The sequence below is a fragment of the Thunnus albacares genome, chromosome 8 (genome assembly GCF_914725855.1).
Source record: "Thunnus albacares chromosome 8, fThuAlb1.1, whole genome shotgun sequence".
In the NCBI taxonomy this organism is placed as follows: Eukaryota; Metazoa; Chordata; class Actinopteri; order Scombriformes; family Scombridae; genus Thunnus; species Thunnus albacares.
In genome coordinates, this window is record NC_058113.1 from 5,912,935 (window position 1) to 5,927,962 (window position 15,028).

At 41.0% G+C, this 15,028-nt stretch overlaps 1 protein-coding gene across 4 annotated transcripts in view; it reads right to left on the reverse strand.

The window, feature by feature from the left end:
- LOC122986693 (vacuolar protein sorting-associated protein 13B-like) overlaps window positions 1-15,028 on the reverse strand; it is a 342,876-nt gene that overhangs the window by 62,965 nt on the left and 264,883 nt on the right. For all 4 annotated transcript variants that reach the window (XM_044358002.1, XM_044358001.1, XM_044358004.1 and 1 more), the window contains 3 exons: window positions 7,509-7,711; window positions 6,022-6,238; window positions 3,793-3,977 (listed from right to left, as the gene is read on the reverse strand). In XM_044358002.1, the coding sequence (XP_044213937.1) occupies window positions 3,793-3,977; window positions 6,022-6,238; window positions 7,509-7,711 (605 nt within the window). The remainder of the gene's footprint in view (window positions 1-3,792; window positions 3,978-6,021; window positions 6,239-7,508; window positions 7,712-15,028) is intronic.

A 15,028-nucleotide genomic window follows, 5' to 3' on the forward strand; every position in this document is an offset into this window, starting at 1 on the left:
TCGTTTTTCAGCCGCCCCCCCCTCCAAAATCACTCTAATGCTCCCCTAGTACTGTGTGTAAAAACAGCGCGGGCAGCAATTTGACTTTGAGTAATGGAAGGAGGTTTGAATTCCCCCTTCGAGATACTGGAACCAGTTGGGAAACCACAACTATTTAAATGCAGGAAATCTTGATTTTATAAATATGATCTGCTCTGGGGACAAGCGAGCAGCATGGCTCATTGCTGGAACCATTCCCCCCTGCACCCCCCCACCCCCCCCACCCCGACCTTCATCTATTCAGAAGGGTGGAGAAAGGGAGTAAAAGAGAGGAGGAGGGGGGAGTGTGACAAAAGTAGGGAGAGGAGAGAGAAGAGGAGGAGGAATAGAAGGAGGAGATAGATAAAATATGGATTGTATTTTATTCACCTGCAATCTTTTTATCCCTCCACCTGCTGGTAAACCGCCCTAATTGGAAAAACATTACTGTCTACATGACCGAGAGGAATGACAAGACATCTCAATGCTAACTATCACTCCCTCTTTCCTCCTTATTTCTTTTTCTTTCCCTATGCCTCTCACTTTCCATTTCTCAAAATCTATCAGCCTCCATCTCCGTGTGGCCACATGGTAATTTTAGAGGCCTGAGAAATTATGACTGCCTTCTTTCTCTTTCCCGCTCTCTCTCTGTACAGTCTAGATGTGAAGTAAATGAAATTCCTTTGGAACAGAAACTGAACCATTACTGTTTTTCGGATTTTTATGGCTGCATTTCCGTTCTCTGTAGCTGGACTTTCTTTCTGGTCTTGGGAGAAATAAAGAATGAATTAATTGAGACTTCTGAAGTTTTGCATGAAGGAAAGCTAAATAAATTGTCTGCCAGAGGCTGAAATCAATTACATCTGGGCTCACAATGACTTTGGCTGATGACCAAGGGGTCCTGTTCAAATAACCCCCACAAACCCAACCCTTCTGCTCACACACAACTGGCTTAATGCGTGTTTGGACAAAAATATGAGGTAAGTAGGACTGTGTAACATATCAGTAAATGGATCCAATGTCTTATAATTACTTCACAATCACCTCTTTCAAAAAGTCCATGATACATGATACTGTTTTTAGCAGTGTTGACAAAATGCATCAGAGTAGCTTTCAACAATGGATTTAAACCAGTTTAACATCTACACTTTCTACTTGATGTTTTTCATAAATGTTACCAACAGTACCTTTGTTGAACAAGCCCATTGCTATAGCCATCCACGTTTTCTATTACAGACACGGCTGCCGCAGGGCCTGCTGGCCAGCATTTACATGGATGTCATACAGTAGTTAACACAAGCAGCAAAGTTAGGAGACACACTGACTCATAACTCTCTTCATGGCAAGCTGTGCCAGTGCAAGTTGCATTTCTCTTTGAAATAGAGGCTAATAATGTACAACTGTTTAGACTATTTTTTTTAGATGTCAATACAAATAGCTCCTATTAAAAATCCTAGACTCCTACTGCTTTTCTCCAAAGAGGCACTATCTCACCCTGCTGCATTTCATTCCCACATGAAGCGGTTTCAGTAATAGCTGGGTGCTCGGAGCCTCATCTTTTCACCACGTCCACCATTTGAAAGCACATCACCTGATTCCTTTTAACAGACTTGTCAGAAGAGACAGGACCGTGCCAGATGACAGGAGGAGAGGAGTGGAAGATGTGGAAACTACATATTCATCAACCACAGGATCCACATCTCCTGCTGTGTATTACACGCTCACACACACCAATATGTCCGTAGTCACAGGAGTCCGTTTTTATGCACACGCACGCACATGGCTTTGCTTGTCTACGTGGTATTTTGGTGCCCAGAGCAGCACACACGCTACACAGTTGGGAGGAGAGGTGGAAACAGGTGAAAGGTTCATTCAAATGAGGCAGCACAAAGCGAGCTTTTGGGACTATGGTGAAAACTCGGTCTTAGAAGTTGTGCTGAGAATAGACATCTTAGTTTCTGGCGCAAAGTCACTCTGCCACGTGATTAAAATAGGGCCTCATGTGTGTTATGATAGTTTGGGAATACATGTGAATAATGTGATCTCTTCTGTCAATGTGTTTGTTTTTAGTGTGTGACTAAATATCTGTAGATGCACTGTATGTGTGTGTATGTGAGGTGCTGTGCTGGAATATCAGCTTGGTGCATCTCCTGTCAGACCAGACACATGGTTTCATAAGCCGTTCGTCTCATCAGCTGGTGAAGAATCACCTCTCTCCCCCTTGGACGAAAGAAAGTGTATTTTCACACAGATTCCTTTACACAGAGGCTCCTGTAAGCATCACAGAAGACAACACCTCCCTGTGTGACTATCTATCTCCACTCATTCCATCACTGTTTCTCTCTCTATCTTCCCTCTCTTCCTTCCTGTCAATGTACTTCCATTAACCAGCGTCTCCCTATACCAACTCCGTCTATCACTGCCTGTTCCTCTGGCGCTCCCTCCTCTACACACATCAGCTCCCTTGGTTCCCTACTGTAACTCAATATGGGGCTAATCAGCTAGAGGCTTTGGAGTTTTGGTCATTACAGACTTTACAGCTGTGGGGCCTCGTTGGGAAGTCAAACATCTGCAGCACCTTCCAATATCTTGCCTCTCCTGGGCCGGCACAACTAACAAACAGAAGAAAACATCTGTACTGTAGGTGAAAGGATTGTGGGAGTCCAGGAAGAAATCTGAGAGATAAAGGGAGGATATGGGAAGATGAGAAACTTCTGCTGCAGATGGAGGAAAGAACAAGAAAGAAGAGGGAAGGTATATTAACCCTAAAGCCTGTAACAACTGATGAATTTAATATAAAAATGTAATAAAAACTCCCTCTAAATGAAAATGTAATGAAAATGTAATAAAAACTTACTATTGGAAAAGGAAGGATCAGTTAATGTCACTTAAAATTAAAAAAAAATATGAAATTAATCTGTGATAATGCTGTGAATAAGAAATGAGTCATGTTTTATAGAACATAATAATAATTTTAATAATAATAATAAAGTTAGGTCAAAAAATAAGCCTCCAAGTGACTATAGATATGATATTGTCAGGCAATTTTACCCCAAAATAGCATACTCTGCTCCAGTTGGAGGAGGATTCAAAAGCATGTGACTTTGACTATGATGATCAAGCTGGAAAGTGAAGGAGGAGATAGAAATGCGGAGGATGAGTGATAGAAAGAAAGGTGGGATGTCCTGTCCCCCACTGAGGCCCTGCAGACTCAGTAGCTGCTACAGTCTGCCAAAATATAACCTCATCTGGGGTTGAAGACACCTGGTTTTCACACCAGAGCATGCCAGATGACTTCCACAGCTGTCTGACCATGTATTACATGTTTGGAAGGACAGCAGGGGTCTCTGTCATTCAATAACATGGCGGGTATGGGAGTTCTCATGACTCATATCATGGGAATCATAATGGCACACAGCCCAGCTCTAAGACAGTTTATTTCTCTTTCATTGCAGGTGATGTTAAGCAGGGAGCAGTGAGAGGGATGTGTGGATTCTTTTCTCATCGTATTCCTCTTCCACCTTCTTCCTAGCAGCAGGATCGTAAGACCACTAACACATCTTGATACAAGCGATGTAATAAATTAAAACATGTGGATGCATAACACAGTGTCACTCTTTTCAAAGAGAAGAGAAGCACCTGGATGTAGTTTGGGCAGTTTGAAACAGTTGAACCTCGAAAGCTGTGTATTTATCAATAGCTGCGGTATGTGTGGTAGTAACCTACATTGTGGTATTTGTTTCTAAAATCAAGATGATGTGTGTTCATTTCTACCTGTAAGGCGTCCCCTAAGTCGGCTGTGCTGATCTCCGGGTCTTCTGTGGTGTTGAAAGGGACAGGGGTTATCCTGACAAAGGTAAGGACACGTGGCTCAGGGTACCTCCACAGCATCACCCCCGGGCTGTCCTCTGTCTCGCTGTAGAACACCACCTCATGGGGTCCTGGCTGTCTCTGGGAAGCTGCGAGGAGAGAAGAACAATAATATCAGAGTAACTTCAATTTAATCTGTCAGTGATATAAAAGCAAGGCTTGTACTGTGCTTTGCAGGAAGACATAAAAGCCATAGAGGGAAAACATATGGTGAGGGGATAAGAGAGTAAGAAAATGAGGCGAGGAGCACAGTGGAAAGGAAAATAAGGAAAGAGAAAGGTAGAGGAGAAAAATAAAGCGTTATACTGCAGCTGACTGATTTAAAAGCAGAGGATGAATAGGAAAGAATCCATGAATTTTATATTTTAAGATAGATTACTAGTTGACTGTGCTGCATTCTTATTTCTGGTACCATAAAAACCCACCGCTACACAAAATTCCAAAACAAAAAGCCTTTATTGGCCCCCTCAAACATTTTCAGATGCTTGGGAAAGAAACAGAAAAACAGAGGTTTAAATAAATGTGATTAAAATTCTGATGTTCTCTAATGTGGGTGTATAATATTGTATCATTCTTTTCACATTACGTATTCACCTTTCATGGCAAAAGAACTGCATACATCTTTGTTGCAGTGATGCTTATAGGGTTATTTCTACTATGGAATCTGAAGCCTACAAAACACTATTTCCTAAAAGAGCACTGTAGATGTTTCCATGCTTTCAGAATGTTTATATGCGTAAGAGGCCGTATATAAATAAAGTGGCTGAGTAAACATTTTTGCTATTGAGTAAACAGTCATTGACTGAACCATGCCAAGCACCTGCAAAAGCTGGATAACACTGGATCTAAACTTCTGAGTGGTGTTTGACTTAAGTTGTGGCTGCTGTTTGGGATTCAAGTCCTTTGGAAAAATGTTTATTTGAAAAAAACAGTCAGGCAGAGAACGGCTGCTTTGTTTGGCCCTTGGGGGTACAAACACTGAGACTCTCTTTGCAAAAAGCACATTTCAAGGGGCAGTGAAATCTTGACTTTGGCTAATTTTTCCTTTTATGTGAATCTGTGTGATGCTCACTTGAAGGTGGACAGTGTATTGTTCTTTTGCAAACAGGGAGATGAAAGAAAAGAAAACCTAGACAATTTCATGAGGTTTTGCTTTCATTAGCATTAGCTTGAATGTAGAGAAAGTGAGGGAGAAAGACAGATTCCTTCTACTCCTCTCTCCATCCATCTTTCATCTCCTCCTCTGTCCATCTATCCTATCCATCCCTGTGTCAGGCCCCGGGGGGCCACTCGCCATTCTCTTTACTTCGGGGCCTGATTTTCCCTGGCTGTTGACAACATGTTGCCGACAGATTGTCCTCTCTGTTCTAGTTCACTACTGTACGTTCTCCTGCTTCAGCCAGCATATTAAATGCATCAAAGACCAGTGGAACAGTGCAACAAACAAAGACTCAACCACAGCTGACAGAGTGGACGGCTGGTCTACAGCCAGAGAGAAGTTTGATCCTCTGTGTATAATGTTCCTGTGTGTGTCTGTGTGTGTGCACGTAGAGGACAGCACACACAAAGCACAAAGAGAGGGAATAAACAGCATGTTACTCAAGAGTGGAACCAGGCAGACATGTCCGATGAAACTCCTTTCCACAGAGGGCTTTGATCTGACTTTGATTTAAACCGATGTGTATCTTAAAGTGACATCTCACTTTGGTAAAAAGGTTCTGTTTTTAGTTAGTACAAACCTAATAGGTGTTCATAAATGGTGGACTATTGATTCTGTCCATCCTATGGATCTAGCGACCAGTTTACCACCTTTCCATCCATTTTAAAAACTTTGTCAAGAAATAATCAGGAGAATCTATAACAGGTAATATCATTTTACTCCCAGTCCAGGATAATTCTCCTTAAGAAGCTATTTTGTTCTGTTTGAAATTGCTGCTATGAATGCAAGATGATAAAGCAAACACCAAGGGCAATCAACCTGTGCAAGTTTGGGCTTCTGAACATCTACTGAGGTGCTGTTCTGAGAAATGCAAAGTTCAAATAGAATTTAGTGTATTGTAACCGTTGCTATATTTAGATTTAAGTCTGTCCATATCGGTCCATATCCACACAAGATCAGCATGTAACATTCACCTGAGTCCTGGATGTACTGAAAATGTCCTGTGCGCAGGTCATCAGAGCTGTGCTCTGTCCGAGGAGAGGGAGAACCCGGGGAGGGAGGTGGTTGGGTGTGGCAGGCTTTGCCTTTCAAAAAGCTATCAGTTGAATCCCCTTTCTGAAGGTGGAGATACGCCTGTAGGTGCTCCTCCACCAGCTTGAGGCAGTTCAGATGTTCTTGGCCCCAAAACACCTGTCAAGACAGAGGGAGAGAGGGTGAAATCAAGGCACAGCGAGATGTAGGGATGGAAAGAAAACAAGGAACTTAGAGGAAGTAGAGAGAGAGCTAAAGAACAGAAACAGTGATAAATAAAAGCTGGATAGTGACACAGACTCACAGCTTATACATAAATACCTACATCGACAATTATTCAACTTTCTTTTCCAAAACAGGAAGAGGGGCAGTAAGCTTACCCTTGTCATCACCTCTTCACATCCTTACTAACATTACCCAACATAACCTAACATCCTCCTTACTTACCCGCGGCATTCCCCTTCCCGTGCTCCATCAAAGCGGGTTTGCCTGGGGTTTGGACTAAGAACCAGGAATCTCTGAGTCAAAAACTCTTCACACATGGAGCTGCCTGCCTGCTACTCACTAACTTGCAAGGGTGGGTTATGACTAAACTCTAAAAACAGGAAAATTTGGGGAGTTTTTTTCAGGTTTTTGGAAAGAGAACACGAGAAGAAGGAAATCGGAAGGAATTCCGGTGGTTTTTGTACAGCACTTGATTAAAACACCACAAATGCCAATATTTTCAGAGGGAAATGTATGATTACGTATTAAGTGTTGACTTGCGAGTGATGTTTCTGTTAATGGGCACGCAATAAAAGCATTAAGGGAACTATTGAAAATAGGGGGGTTGGGGTGGGGGTTCCCCCTGAACTTGTAATGTGGAATAAATACATTAGCATTAACGCATTCAGTTAGTCACATTGAAAAAGGGACTTTTCAGTGTGGACATTATGTAACTTCTCCCAGGAAAAAAGGCACATATACTGTAAGATATAACTCCCCTAAAAATAGTCTTACAATATTCCACCATTTAACCAGCAGATGTGATTCAAATCTACAGTGGAATTACAGCATGCAATTTCTGCTGTCAACACCTCAACTGCAAAGAGGACAGAGGCTATGGCAGAATTGAAGAGGAAGAGCAGATTTAAGAGGAGTGCTGAGACTGAGATGAGCTGCGCCCGTGGGTGTCAGCCTATGAGTATAATTATTAATTTGGAAACCAAAGGCCCTTTTTTTAAGTGTGCAGCAGCGTTGCCTTGTGATTAGAGGCTGAGTTTGTACTTGTAAGTGCCTTGCTCAAACCCTTGGGTGTCCTTGAGCAAAACACTCAGTCCCAACCAGGTGCAGAGGTGCTGATCTGACCTTGACCTCTTAAAACTGTAACTGGGCTGGGTGATAAATCTTGTCACAGAGGATGCTCAATTAATCTTATGGGTATTCAAACCTGCAGCAGGCCTCCCTTCAGGTCCAGCAGCAGTTTAGGGGGGCCAGGCTCAGGTCCAGGGCTACCGCTGTGCCTACACCACCGAGCCTCCAGGGAGGTGCTGCAGGAGAACGGCCCCAGCAGAAGACGGCTTCGGTCCTTCAGCCCTGTTCTCACTAACACATCTTGCAGCTCCAGCAGCACAGAAGCAGCCTGAACTCCATCTAGGAGGACAGAAAGAATAACAATAAATGACAAGTACAGCAGAGGGTGGAACTACAGTAGGACAACTGAGGATACATAATATGTCAAAATGATGAGTCATTGATACTGTATATATAACATAGGTTGTGGTAAAGCACGACTGGTCACTAATATATTGATTACACTTTGGAGTAAATAAGTGAGAGGGTTCACATAGAAAGGAAAAACATCAAAAATCAATACTAGTTTGAAAGTGAAATATTGATCCCTCTAATTATAGATAATAACTAACACAGTTCATGCATACAGGTGTAACCAAGCCAGATTTAACTGAAACGCATGAACAATCCAACCTCAAGTTGCATGAATGCTTGCCGCTGGGTTTTGAACTAAGTTCAACTATCTCAGTCTGGCTATGTGACATCAAAGTAGCAAAATATACAGTACAATTACATCAACCACATTACTGGCCACTGAACAATTGTGCTCATCAGATGTTATTAGCTACAGTAAAAGCTTGGCTCCCTGTAACAAGGGAGTATTATTTTTCCTTTTTAACAGTTATGTGCATATCTGTTCCTACTGCTGCCTTTGTGTTCTTATTTGATAAGCCTATTAAGACACACAGGTTCTCTGATTTTAAGAGGACTGGTATGTCTAGAGGAAGTTTTTAATTAGACTGAGTATCATGGTTGTAGAGTGATAAGAATTTACCAACATCTGAGACTAAAAAAAAGTGTTTAAATCCCTGCCACACATCTTTACACGCAAATTAAATTTGTTGATCTGATTGGAAAAAAAGGTAGTGTTCAATTATCAATTAATAGGAAGAATAGCTGTGTGTCTCTGTGACAGAGGTGTTCTGGGGTCATGGGTTCACCAGTCTTGCATAGATTCAAGTTCAAACTCGCGGATTCTATGATTTGGTAAACCAAAAAGCTTAACAAACAAGATGACCGTGAGAAAGTCCTGGTGGGATCCAGACAGAGGAGCCAAACACCCACTCATGCTGAAAGAACCTCACATAGTCCTTTCCATTTAAATAGAGATGTGTCACTGTGGTCACGGACTATCCTGTACTTGTCCTTTTGGTCCCTTAAATCAGCAAACTGAAACCCCGTTTACTAGCCGTTGACATGGGAGGGCTGATCTGGTCAGTTACAGCTTCAGCAGAAGCAGCCCATTTGGAAACCTCAACCCTGGATGACTAATAATGCCCTGAGAGGCAGCTCTTTAAATGTGCCTTTTAACTTGAGAAATTCTCACTCCCGTCTGCTTGGCTGTAAGTCTGGGAAAGTAAAAGAAAGCAGCGACACACCTGTTTCAATGCATAAATATACGGTAAGAAAAAGGAGTGACTTTAAATACCATTCATATTATTTCACTGTGTGATATTTGAAATTTCAACAGTTGAAAAGAACGTAGACTGACATCTTAAAAGATATTTTCTGATTACAACATTCACATCACTAATCATCTAACAGCAGTGATTTTTGTTTGTTTTTTGTTAACACTGTAATAAGCACTTGTATCTCTAAAACACAACAAGGGGTAGCCATCTAGAACATGAAGATTTAATTACATGACATCAGTAACCCAATGGTGAATGTATATGATCAAAAACTGGCTTCTCCTTTAACAAATCTACAGGCACTCAAAAAGAAAAAAACATGCTCTGTATTGTATTTATTTCCTAAGTAATGCCTTGTGTGTCTGTCCAATACCTCAATTTCATTTGGACAGATAGGGTAAATCCACGTCCAAGTCCCAACTGAGAGCATGGATGTATTTTTACATATCAACAACATTCCTTACTTATATCACAGCCCTTTGAGGAAAGACTTTGACTACAGTGGCTTAGGGTTCACTTGGGGTAAAGCAGGATAGATGGGGTTTGAGGGAGAGATGGAAAAGCATATGAAGGGAGTGGGGGAGGAAGTGATAAATGAGGAGACAAATAGACATAGACATAGAGGGAGGGAGAGCGTGTGAAGAGTCTGAACCAGAGGGTGTCAGAGAGAGAGCTAGCTATGATATGATGAAGATATGATACACACAAGTACTTAACATCTTTCCAGGCTTGGTAAACTGACTAAGGAACATCTTATTCAACATTAGAGCCAAATAACACAACAGGGGGGTTCCAATAAAAGAGGGCTTCTCTTGTATAAATCATTGTGTGGGAAATATTATACTAGGATGACTCATTTCTCGAAGGAAAGACATTGTTGATACAAGTTGGCAGTTTACCTGCTAGTACCTTCTGGTGTTGCGGTGCTGATAGAGCTGTTAGAGATCACTTGCTGAAGTGTGGAGATCAGGTTTATTTTCATGGCTAGGATTTATTAGACAGCACGAGGGCACTCCCAAACTGGCTTGTTAAATGGAGAATCTTTCATTCACGTATAAGTGTAAAAGGAGACGCAAGCAGATGTATCTGAAGTGCAGACACGCATACATACCGTACATAATCTGGAGTACATAAACATGTACCAAATGTCTGCATACACACACATGTAAATGTAGACGCACACTTGTGCACACCCAGGTGAACAAGTGGAAAAAAATTCACACACACACACACACACACACACACACGCACACACACACACACACACACACACACACACACACACACACACACACGCATATCAAAGCATTCTCTTCTGTCTCACCATGCGTCATTTACAGCCCAGCTGACCGCAGCATCCTGGTGTTAAAGCCAGCAGCAGCAGCCAGCACTCTTAATAATCACCCTAATTGGGAGTGGTTTTAATGAGGGGGAATCCCTTTCTTTCCTCATCCCATCCTCCATTCTTCCATCCAGGCAAGTCAGACACACATTTCTCCACCATCTCTTCATCTTTGCCTTAGCCCTGCATGACCATATTACCAGTGTATAAGTTTGTCTCCAGAGATGTGTCAGCGAACAGCCCAAAGACATTACACTGCTGAACTGTGAAGTACTGCCATAAGCAGGGAGGAGCAGAAGGAATGTTTAAAAGAAAAAAAAAAAAAAAGACCTGGGAAAATATTTGAGAATGAGGCAGGCGGTACCTGTCCTACATACAGTATGCTGTAATATTTATGTGACATATTTACAGAAGATGGGTAAAAAACATAAAAATAAGAGAGACAATGGGGAAAAGAGAATGATGCATGCAAAAAAGATAGATATGGACATAGAGAGAAAGAGAGAGAAGAGAAAGAGACTGTGATTGCTTAATGATAGGGAGAAAATAAAACAGCAGCAGCAAGTTACTGGAGAGTTTTGACCTCAGACACGTGGTTGCGGTAAGAGAGATGACAAATATTGGATACCAGTGAACCGATGGTTATTTTCCAATCACGCCTTCATACGGGGACACCTTATGAGACAAACACCTGAACACAGACACAAATGTGCATGCAAGCTCATGAAATACAAAGACTTTTCACAGAAACCAAACAAAGTATCATGTCATGGGGACAAGAATATTGTGTTATGTCAATGTTAACCATGTGGTTGTCCCATATGTAAAAGACATGCACAATCACACACACACAGAGACACACACACACACACTCGAGTTAATGGACAGCTGTTTGGGGGTATTTGACATGGCTCCAATTCATGTGTTTAAGGTTTAGAAAACTGGCTTAGTCGGAGCCAAGTGAAACTGATCCTGGCATATGAAAATGGCACTAACACACATATGCGCGCACACATACGCTTTAATACTATAACGCTTTGTTTTCAGTTTTACAAAAATAGCATACTGTAAATAGTACAATACAAACTGTAGTATTGAAAACACAAAAACAAAATATTAGTTTTCAATACAACCATTTAGCCTCAATTAATGGTACTGTGTACATAGCTCTACTGTACACATTTAGTGACTGCCAGTAACTGCAGACACAGAGCAGTATTTTGCAAGTACTTTTGACTTGGGAACATCTGGAAAACCCTCAGTCTATGGACATTATTGAAACAGCCACATATTTATTCAAGCAGTCTGCACTCATATCGAAACTGTGAAGCAGCATGAGCAACAGGCTGATGGAAAAACACAAACACCCTCAAACACAATGATATACAGTACAAATACACAAACAGAGGGGGTGAAAAGTATAATCCAGAGGATTTGGTCCATGTCTGGTTGACTGAGCTACAATAATTGAACAATATCAAAATGATAAGAAACTTAATTGAGAACTATGTACACTATTTACACCTGGCAGTCAAGACACTACTGCTCCCCATTAACAGTGACCAGTTCATTTGCTACTGATGCCCCCAGGATCCTAGCCCCAGTGACAACGATTCCCTCTGGCCATCCTTTCCCCCTAGTGTTGTCCCTTACTACCCCTGCTGGCCATCCACTACTTCCACAAGTGCTGTGATTTGCAATAACAGATCTCCCCCGCTGTTTTTCTATTAAGCCTCATAGGGGAGCAAATACACTGACCGGCCACTTCATTAGGAACACCTGTGCATTTTAACACAATCCAATACAACAGCTCTGCCATAAATTCTGCATTTATGAAGGTTATACATTTTCAGTTCTTGTTGACATTGTCAGAAATTCTATTTTATGTTTATTATTGAGGTTGTAGTGGGTGGTGTTGGTGTACTGGAGTGAATTACACTGAAAAGTGTTCCTAATATTTTGCCCCCCCCCCATGTATGTTAACGGAGTGGATAAAATATTAGGAACATCGTTCAATATAATGCACCCCAGTACATCACCACCACCCACTATCACTTCAATAATAAACATAAAGTAGAATGATCACCTTTCTGACAATGTCAACAAAAACTGAAAATGTATAAGCTTTGTAAATGTAGAATTTATGGCGTTTCCTGTTTCCTCTCCCTCTGCTCTGTCACCAAACAATTTTGGCCCCTTGAATGTGAGATCTCTTAGTAATAAATCTTTTATCATTAATGATTTTATTGTTTCTAATAATCTGGACTCTTGTTATGACTAGTGAGACTTGACTGTCACCAAGGGACACTATTCCCCTGATTGAGGCAACACCCCCTGATTTTGTATATTCTCACATTCCCAGGTCACCTGGAGGAGGGGATGGTGTAGCTGTATTTTTACAGTTAGGGCTAAAATGCCATTCTGTCACTTTTGGTAATTTTATTTCCTCTGAAGTGTTAAGTTTCTTAATTACTGGCCCTACCCCCTTACCCTGCATCTTAATTTATAGGCCTCCTAAATCTGTTTTATTTCTTAGTTTGTATCTACTGTTATGCCTAAATATGACAGGGTGCTTATTCTCTGTGATATTAATATTCATGTATGTTGTCCTTCCCATTCCCTCACCTCCCTCTTCTTTTAAAAAAAAAAAAATCTTCAGACTCTTTTAACCTCATTCAATATGTTAAAGGGGCCACACATTCTAAAGGTCACATTTAGATTTAGTTCTCTCCTGTAGTCTCTCTCTCTCTTTCTCTCATGTCAATTTGGTGGATATGCTGGTAACTGACCATAAAGCTGTTGTTTTTAAAGTTCCACTGCAGCTTTCTATTCCTCGTCTCCACCCTACAACACATTCTTGCATTCTCAATGCTGGTTCTGCAGCTAAATTCTGTAATGCTTTTAATTTATCTTTCTTTAATTCTACATTATTTTCTCTCAATCCAGATGCTCTGGATTCATTTAACGATCAGTGCCAAACCATCCACGACCAAATTGCACCATTTAAAACTAAGAAACAAAAATCAAATAACCTCCCCTGGCTGAGCAATCACACTTGAGCACTAAAAATCTGAACGTCATTGGAAGGTAAACAAGTCCAAAATAGCACATAACACCCTTGAAACCATATGTTATCTTATCAGAAGGCAGTTAAGGATATGAGATCAGCCTATTTCTCCGAGTTAATATCCAGAAATCACCACAATCCTGAAGTTCTGTTTAGGGTAATTGATTCAGTTATTAATGATCCCTCCACTTCTCCTTCTATACCTGACTGTGAGCAATCCGAAAAAATTCTCACTTTTGTTAATAAGGTCAAGAGTATCAGGTCCCAAATCCAGCCTGACCCTTGCATTGTTTCTGTTTCCCATGTTAGTTCTGCCTTTTTTCCAAGTTTCAACACATCACAATCTCAATGTTAGAGGATACAGTCTCCCATATGAATTCCTCCTCCTGCAGCTAAGACATCATCCCCACTAAACTGCTCAAGGAGGTATTTTCCACTGTTGGCCTGGTTATTTTGCAAATTTTTTAACAACTCTCTGGCTTTTGGTACTTTTCCAAACAGTTTTAAGCTATTATTCACCCATTACTAAAGAAACCTAATTTTGGACCTCCTTTCAGTAAGTAACGACAGACCAGTCTCTGTCTTTTTTATCCAAGGTTCTGGAGAAAGCAATTTCATCCCAACTGATATCTGTTATGAAAAATAATAGTGTTTTTAACTGTGTTCAGTCTGGTTTTAGATCACTTGATAGTACTGAGACAGCTCTTATTAAGGTTACTAATGACCTCCTGCTGACTGCCGACAGAGGTGACAGCTCAATTTTAGTTCTTTTAGATTTAAATGCCGCATTTGATACAGTCGATCATATCCTCTTACATCGCTTAGAAACTTGGGTAGGCCTCCAGGGCACGGCTCTCAGCTTATTACGTTCATACCTCTCCAACAGAACTTTTTCCGTTACTCTGGGTAACTCTACTCCCTTGAGGGCTCAGTTGAGTTGTGGTGTCCCTCAAGGTTGTGTTCTTGGCCCCCTTCTGTTCTCTATATACATGCTGCCACTCGGCCGTGTTATTCAGAAGCATGATGTGCTTTACCACTTTTATGCTGATGACACTCTGATATTTGCCATTAAAACCCACAGATCCTAGCAGCCTAGCAAATCTTACGACATGACTCTCTGATATTAAATCCTGGATGACCCAAAACTTTCTCAAATTTAATGAAGATAAGTCTGAGGTCATTTTATTCAGTCCCCCAAATTTCATTAGCTCTTTTGGTGCTAATCTTGGTGATCTGTCAAATAATATTATGCTGGCTGCTAGGAATCAAGGAATATTTGATGCTAACCTCTGTTCTGACGACCAGATCAAAAATGCTGTCAAGTCAGGTTTCTTCCAGCTCAAGATACTCTCTTAAATTAATCATTTTTATAAGTTGCTGATTTACAAAAAGTTGCACATACTTTTATCTATTCTCAGCTTGATTATTGCAACATACTTTATCACATGATCACATTACTCCTATGCTTGCCTCCCTACATTGGCTTCCTGTTAAATTTTGCATTGATTTTAAAATCTTACTGCTCACTTTTAAAGCCTTAAACAGCCTTGCACCTAAATATATCTCTGACTTATTGA